Below are 8075 nucleotides of genomic sequence, written 5' to 3'. Positions count from 1 at the left end.
TAGGGACCAGCAGGTGGCCCTATATTAAAAAACACACTGAGTTTATATATGTGTGTGCCCAAAATGCTTTCTTCTCCTCTTCCTCCTCCTCCTCCTTCTTCCTGTTCTTTCTCTTTTCCTTCCTCCTTCTTCTTCCTCTTCTTCCTCTTTTTCTCCTCCTTCTTCTTCTCCCTCCTCTTTTTCCTCCTTTTCATCCTCCTCCCTCCTCCCCCTTCTTCCTCCTCCTCGCCTTCCCTCTTCTACCTTTTTTTAGAGGTTTTTGCCATAGGGCATATGCACTCACTGGAGAAAGACAGAGACCGTGAGAAAGAAAGAGAAATCACGCCCTCCTTCCCTAGGGGGGATAGCCATGCTATAATCCCTTCTCTCCATTTTTCTCCTGGGATCTTGGGCATGCACACACACACGCCTGGCACAATTTTCAAGCCACCAGGTCTGGGGCTTAAACCATAGTTGGCAATGTGGGAGTTCAGTGACAGCCGCTACAAAATCTGCTGGCCTTTGTGCCCAAACTTCTTAAAGGTGGGAGAAATGAAAGAGAAGGGATTGCAGTGTGACCTTTCCCCATCAGGGTTGCTTTCTTGCTTTCCTTCTGTCTCTGATGAGCATACATGCCCTCCAGCAGATAGATAGATAGATAGATAGATAGATAGATAGATAGATAGATAGATAGATAGATAAATAGATAGATAGATAGATAGATATTTAGTTATTTAACATTTATTTATTTATTTGTTTGTTTGTTTTAATTTGACCAGAGAGGGACAGAGTGGAGAGAGGAGAGGGAAAGTGAGAAAGCAAGTCACCAGGTCTAGAACTCAAACTGCAGTCAGCCACATGGGAGTCTAGCGCCCTTAGCTACCATGCCACCTGCTGGCCCCTATATTATTTTTTAAACAGATTTTTTTTTTTCTGTAGGGTGCATATGCTTGCCAGAGAGACAGAAAGTAAGAAATCACTCCCCATGGGAGATGGCCATGCTGCAATCCCTTGTCCTCCATTCTCCTCTTGGGATTTTGGGCGCACACACACACACACACACACACACACACACAGAGCATGTTTCAAACCACTGGGTCCAGGACCTGAACCGTGGTTGATCATGTGTGAGTTCAGTGACATAATCATTACACCATCTGCTGGTCCCAATTTTTTTTTTTTAAGACAGATTTTTGCTATAGGGCGCATGCACTCTCCAGAGAGACAGAAAGACACAGAGATAGAAAGTGACAAATCCCTCTCCCCCCAAGGATATGGCCACATAGCAATCCCTTCTTCATTCACCTCTTGGTATTTTGGGCATGCCCACATACATGCCCATCGTGAGTTTCAAGCCATTGGGTCCAGGACTAAAACTGTGGTCAGCCATGTGGAAATCCAGTGATGTAACCATTATGCCATCTACTGGTCCCCAGCAATAAATTTTTAAAAAATAAGAATAATCCCTCAATGGGGCCAGCAGGTGACTTGGTGGTTGGTGTGCTGGACTCCCACATGACCGACTGCAGTTTGAGTCCTGGACCTGGTGCCTTTCTTTCTCACTTTCCCTCTCTCTTCTCTTTCTGTCTCTGGTAAGTGCACATGCCCTATAGCAAAATTTGAAAATAAATAATTTCTTTAAAAAATAATCCCTTGATAATCTAAAATTTTTTAAATATTTATTTATTTTACTTAATTTCATTATTATTACTTATTTTTAATTTCACCACAGAGAGAGAGAGAAGGGGAAAGTGAGAAAGCAAGCCACCAGGTCCAGAACTTGAACCACGATCAGCCATGTGGGAGTCCAGCATCTTAACTACCACTCCACCTGCCAGCCCCTAGAATTTTTATGGAGGAAAATGAAGGAATGCTTTGAGTACAAAGCATATTAATAATATATGCCTTTGGAGCCAGCAGGTGGCATAGTGGTTAAGACACTGGATTCCCATATGACTGATGTGGTTCAAGTCCTAGACCCAGTGGCTTGAATCTCATGTGAGACACGTGTGCGTGTGTTCCCAAAATCCTGAGAGGAGAATGGAGGAGAAAGGATTGTGGTATGGCCATCCCTCCTTGGGGGTGATTTGTTGTTTTCTGTTTCTCTGTCTCTCTGTCTCTCCAGCAAGTGCAGGCACGCTATAGCAAAAAAAATCTCTTAAAAAAATAAAATAAGGAATGTATATGTTTGACTTTTCTCTGTATTTATTTCTTTTTAAAACGAAAATTGTGAGATTCTAGTGAACTTAGCCATGTCTCTTGATTGCTTCATTTATTCAGTATCGGATGTAAGTCAGGAAGGTAAGGGGAAGTAGACATTCAAACCACGAGTTACAACAATCTAAGAGCAGATGATCTCTTGGTTACTTCCTGCTTAGCAACCAGGTTTATGATCACTATTTAACCATAATCATTAGTATGTTACTCCAATCATTACCTAATATGCACATCAACTTTTCTAGGAACAATGGTTTATAGTTCTCTTTCTTCATAGGAAGTGCCCGAAAGCTGGAATTAAGGATCAGACTGTTCTGTAGGAATGTTCTACTTGATCATTGGGCATATCGAAGTGATTCTGCCTTTTGGCTGACACGAATATTAAAACCATGGCCTATGGTGAACCAGGCAAGATTACTGTATATCATTTTTGGGCCAATATGTCCTCAGGATGGTAAGCACCCAGTTTGATGAGATATATATAAATATTTTTTCATTCTGCAGATATTTATTCAGGGATATATATTAAATAATGGACTAGTTACTTTTACTCTAGGAAGCATATTTTTATAACTGCTCGGTTTCATCATTCCTAATTACTAAGCTGTGTTTCATCATATCAAAAACATATATACTGCATTAACTTGTATATAACCTAACTGCAATACAGAAATTGTTCTGCTGTAGGCCATTACAAATATATTCCTGTCATCTCTTGTTTACCTAAAATAGATGCTTTTCATTTTAAATGTTAGCTTAATTCAAAGTTATATTTGCTATTGGAGGGGACTAATAGTGCAAGTGGAGCAAAATGGTAGCCAGAACTGATGCTTTACTTAATTTTGAATGTGTAATATGATGTTTTGCCCGTTTTTTTTTTTTTTTTTTTTTTTGCTTCTCTAAGTTTTGCTTAGACCAATGTTAAAATTATCATGCATTTCTTCAGTTCACATTGACTTGTGTCAGGAGGTAACCAATTTAAAGTATGTTGAGTAGCAGCAGGAAGCCAGTCTGGAATTAAAATTTGTGCATAATCCACAAGATAATTGGTCATAAGTAGATAATAAAAAGTTAGCCAGATTACTGTATTTTGATATAAATGTTCAAAATACTCTCAAATATAGCATGGTCTCTCTTTTTTAAAAAATTTTTTTTCTAGCATCCTCTCGTTTAAAGATATCAGTGGATTTTATTTTATTTTAGTAAGATTACATTGATTGCTGGGCCAACAGGTGGTGTGGAGGTTAAGTTGCTAGATCCCACAAAGCGGCCTCCACAGTTTGAATCCCAGACTTGGTAGCTTAAACATCATGTCAGACATTGTGTACCCAAAATCCTGAGAGAATGGAGAAGGGATTGAGGGTTGGCTATCATCCCCTGGGTGGCGATGTCTCACTTTCCTCCTCTCTCTTCCTCTCTCTCTGTCTCTGTCTCTCTCTGATGAGCGTACATGCTCTATACCAAAACTAAAAAAAAAAAAAAAACCTAAAAGTAAAAAAAGATAACATCAATTGCTTATTCCAATTTCCGTTACAGGATAGCATTATCTTTGAACTAGAAACATCATTTTGCTTGCAAAACTGCCTTTTCTTCACTTCAATTTAGCTATTGTTGCTGTGCTTCATCACATCAGTAAGAGACATTCAAATTTATAACATTATCAAAATTGACCTATCATCATGAAAGTTACTTAAATAAGTAATAGTGTTCCATTATGCAATCTACTTTTTTTTTTTAAGCAATCCATGAAGTCTTTATCCCAAAGACAACTGTTCTGTGATAACCTAGTTTTTTGTTTCAATTCAGGACAGGTAATTTGGCAGAAAATGACAGAAGGACCTACGGATGAATATAGTCTGAAAGGTTTGGCTGAAGCCATCAAGTTACTGTATGATACAGGCACCAAAGAATGGACAGCAGATGATGTCATCAGTCTTGTAGATGAACTGTCAGGTAAAATATATATGTTTACTAATATAGAATATTATAAATTTATTATTAGAATGCAGTTATAAAATCATAAGGATAGGGACCAGCAGTTGGCATAGTGGTTGGGGCACTGGACTCCCATAAAATTGACCACAATTCAAATCCCAGACTTGGTGACTTGAAACTCAAGCCAGGCACATGTGTGTGTGAGCCTAAAATCCTGAGGAGAATGGAGGAGAAGGGATTGTGGCATGGTCATCCCCCCAGGGAGTGATTTCTTCCTTTCTGTCTCTGTCTCTCTAGCAAGTGCATGCATCCTATAGCAAAAATCTCCTCTCTAAAAAAAAAAAAAAAAAATTGTAAGGATAATTCTACAAATAACAAAGTGCCTCTTAGAAATCACTGAGTACTTGGGAACCAGCAGTTAGTGTAATGGCTATGTCGCTGGACTCCCACATAGTCGACCGCGGTTCGTGTCCCAGACCCGGTGGCTTAAAACTCACGCCAGGCACATGTGCGTGTGTGCCCAAGATCCCGAGAGGAGAATGGAGGAGAAGGGATTGCGGCGTGACCATCCCCCCTGGGGGGTGATTTCTCGCTTTCTGTCTCTCTGTCTCTCTCTCTCTGTCTGGCAAGCGCACGCGCCCTGTAGCAAAAAACCTCTCCAAAAAAAAGAAATCACTGAATACTCCAAAATATTTAAAGAGTTAAGCATTATGTTTGAATAGAATACATATAATCAGTCACCTTATTATCCTTCATAAACACAGATTTATTATACATATTTGAACACTTCATAGTTTAGCTCAATGACTCTCATTTTGCGAGTTTGCAGAAATACCTTCCTAAGTTATGAAGAAGAAAGCCTTCTGCTGCTGATCCAGGAGAGGTGAAACAATTTTTCCCATTCCTGCGTATTCCTTTAGATTCTAACGTTTGCAAGGGTTTTTTTTCCCTTACACAGAATTAGACCACCTTGCCTGCTGATCTATGTGTAGGAGAATTGCTTTGACTGTATAACTAGTATGTTTGTAAGATCTACCAAGACAGTGCAATAATGTCTGTCTCTGGCTAAATGCTGTAATTGAAAAACTAAAACACTTTTTCTAAGCCTTTCCCTTGGCACTGATTGTATTTCCAATAAAGTGATAGAATATTGCGCATATTCAATGATGTTTACTATAGCTATTATGTAATTTCTCATTAAATAACTGTTCTTCCTCTAATAAAAGTGGTTCCCCGTGAGTGGCTTCTGGAGAATAATGCACGTCTCCTAATCCTGAGTGGGAACAATATCTGTTTCACTTTCATGGCTAGTAAAGCTGTGAATGGACGAGTCATTGAACTGGCAAGGCTCACAGTCTTTTTGGCCCTGGTAAGTTAAAAAATGAGTTTTTTCTCTAGTAAGTTGTTTGATATTACAGTTTACCTATCAGGGAGCTTCCCTGAAGGAATTTAAGACAAGACATTTTGAAAGAATAAGTACTTAAGTATGTATTTTTAAGTTTATTTCTTAAAATATTAAAATATAGGGGGCCAGCAGGTGGCATGGTGGTTAAGGGCACTGGACTCCCACATAGCTGACCATGGTTCGAGTCCAGGACCTGGCAACTTGCTTTCTCACTTTCTCTCTCTCTCTGTGTCTCTCTGTCCCTCTCTGGTCAAATTAAAATAAATCAATAAATCAATAAAGTTAAATAAAATCAATTTTAAAATATTAAAATATATATAAGCTGTATTTGTAATCATTTCTCACACAAATTTCTTCTCATATATAGACTGTCATTATACAATATACAATATACATTATACAATATGACTGAGCATTAAAAAGAAAGCATCCCAGGACCAGCAAGCGGCATTGTGGTTCAGGCACTAGACATTCCCATCCCACATGGCTGATCACGGTTCGAATCCTGGACCTGGTGGCTTGCTTTCTCACTTTCTCTCCCTCTCTGTATCTCTCTCCACTTAAATTAAAGTAAATAAATGAATAAATTAAATAATTAAATAATTATTTTAAAAAAAGGAAAGAAAGAAAGCACCTCATGGGACCAGCAGATGGTGTAATGGTTACATCGCTGGACTCCCATATAGTTGACAACTGTTCAAGTCACAGACCCGGTGGCTTAAAACACATTGGGTACAGGATAGCAGCATGGTCATCCCCCCTGGTACGTGCTTTCTCACTTTCCTTCTCACTCTCTCTCTCTCACCTTGTCTCTCCAGCAAGTGCATGAATCCTATAGCAAATTAAAAATACATAAATAAATAGTGTTCTGGCCCCCAAAAAAGAAAACACCACACTGGGTGCATGTGCTTGCGTGCCCAAGATCCCAGGAGGAGAATGGAGAAGAAGACATTGTGGAGTGGTCATCCACCTTGGGGAGTGATTTCTCATTTTCTGTCTCTCTGACAAGCATATGTACCCTATAACAAAAATCTCTCTGTTAAAAAAAAAAAGGAAAGAAGACATTCCAGGGGCCAGCAAATGGAGTGGTTAAGATGGTCTTCCATGTGGCTGACCATGGTGTAAGTCCTGGACCTAGCTAGAGCTTGAAAATCAAAGTCCTGAGAGGGGAAAGGAGGAGGGTGATTTGATCTGCTTCATAATCATCATTGGGTAGAGTAGGCAAGGAGAGGATGTTGGAGTGAATGGAGGTAGAGTTAAAACAAGCTGGGTACTGAGGATTCATACCATTCTCTCTACTTTCATATCGTTAAAATGTTTCAAAATAAAATATATTTAATATGCTGACTCTGGGCCATACCCAGTATGAGATTCTAAGACTATGAAAATGAATAGAGGGAACCAGCAGATGGCATAATGGTTACATCATTGGACTCCCACATAGTCCACTGCAGTTTGAGTCCTAGACCTGGAGACTTAAAACTTGTATCAGGTTCGTGTGCGTGTGTACCCAAAATCCCAAGAGGAGAATGGAAGAGAAAGGATTGCAGTATGGCCATCCTTCCTGGAGCATGATTTCTTACTTTCTGTCTCTCTGTCTCTCTGTCTCTCTGGAAAGGACATGTGCCCTATAGCAAAAATCTCTCTGGGGAAAAAAAAAAAAAGAAGAAGCAAATTAATAGAGCAAATCTCTGACTACAAGCTGCTAAGAGTTTTTAAATAAATATCAAGGTACACATAAATACAGTGTAACTTGTACAAGATATATATCCAAAAAGGGGTTGCTAAGAGAGACAGTATCAGGTGAGAATTAAGGACAGAGAGAACATTACAGTGGATAAAAGTTTTTTAAAAACTTTTAAAAGTTTTTTATGAATTGGAGGCCACTTGTTGGTTTCTGAGGCGTAAAACTTGACAACTTTGCGTCTGGGAAGCTGCTCCTGGCGACTCTGCAGCCGTCACCATGCCACAAAACAAATATATTGAATTACATCATAAATGCTATGGATACCGTTTGGATTACCATAAGAAATGAGAAACAAGGAAAGTTGGGAGTATCGTGAATGTTCAAAGAAGGCAAAAAAGACGATTGGTCTGAAGGCTAAGCTCTATCATAAACAGTGCCATGCTGAGAAAATACAAATGAAAAAGACTATCAAGATGCATGAAAAGAGGAACACCAAACAGAAGAATGATGAAAAGACTCCACAAGGAGCAGTCCCTGCCTATCTGTTGGACAGAGAAGGACAGTCCCGAGCTAAAGTACTTCCCAATATGATTAAACAAGAATGGAAAGAGAAAGCAGGGAAGATGGGAAGTCCCTCTATCCAAAGTTTGAACCCAGGGAGAAACAGAAGCATTAAAAGTTATTTAAGGGGGAACCAGCAGTTAGCGTAATGGCTATGTCGCTGGACTCCCACGTAGTCGACCGCAGTTCGTGTCCCGGACCCGGTGGCTTAAAACTCATGCCGGGCGCGTGTGCGTGCGTGCCCAAGATCCCGAGAGGAGAATGGAGGAGAAGGGATTGCGGCGTGACCAT

General features: G+C 39.7%; 1 protein-coding gene across 2 annotated transcripts in view; it reads left to right on the top strand.

Moving 5' to 3' along the window:
* FBXO47 (F-box protein 47) overlaps nt 1–8075 on the top strand; it is a 36133-nt gene that overhangs the window by 19766 nt on the left and 8292 nt on the right. For both annotated transcript variants that reach the window (XM_006155872.2, XM_014590714.2), the window contains 3 exons: nt 2474–2650; nt 4003–4149; nt 5358–5500. In XM_006155872.2, the coding sequence (XP_006155934.1) occupies nt 2474–2650; nt 4003–4149; nt 5358–5500 (467 nt within the window). The remainder of the gene's footprint in view (nt 1–2473; nt 2651–4002; nt 4150–5357; nt 5501–8075) is intronic.

The sequence above is a fragment of the Tupaia chinensis genome, unplaced genomic scaffold (assembly GCF_000334495.1).
Source record: "Tupaia chinensis unplaced genomic scaffold, TupChi_1.0 Scaffold000477_1, whole genome shotgun sequence".
NCBI lineage: Eukaryota > Metazoa > Chordata > Mammalia > Scandentia > Tupaiidae > Tupaia > Tupaia belangeri.
Note: the sequence above shows the minus strand (reverse complement) of the source record. Positions and strands in the feature narration are given on the sequence as shown.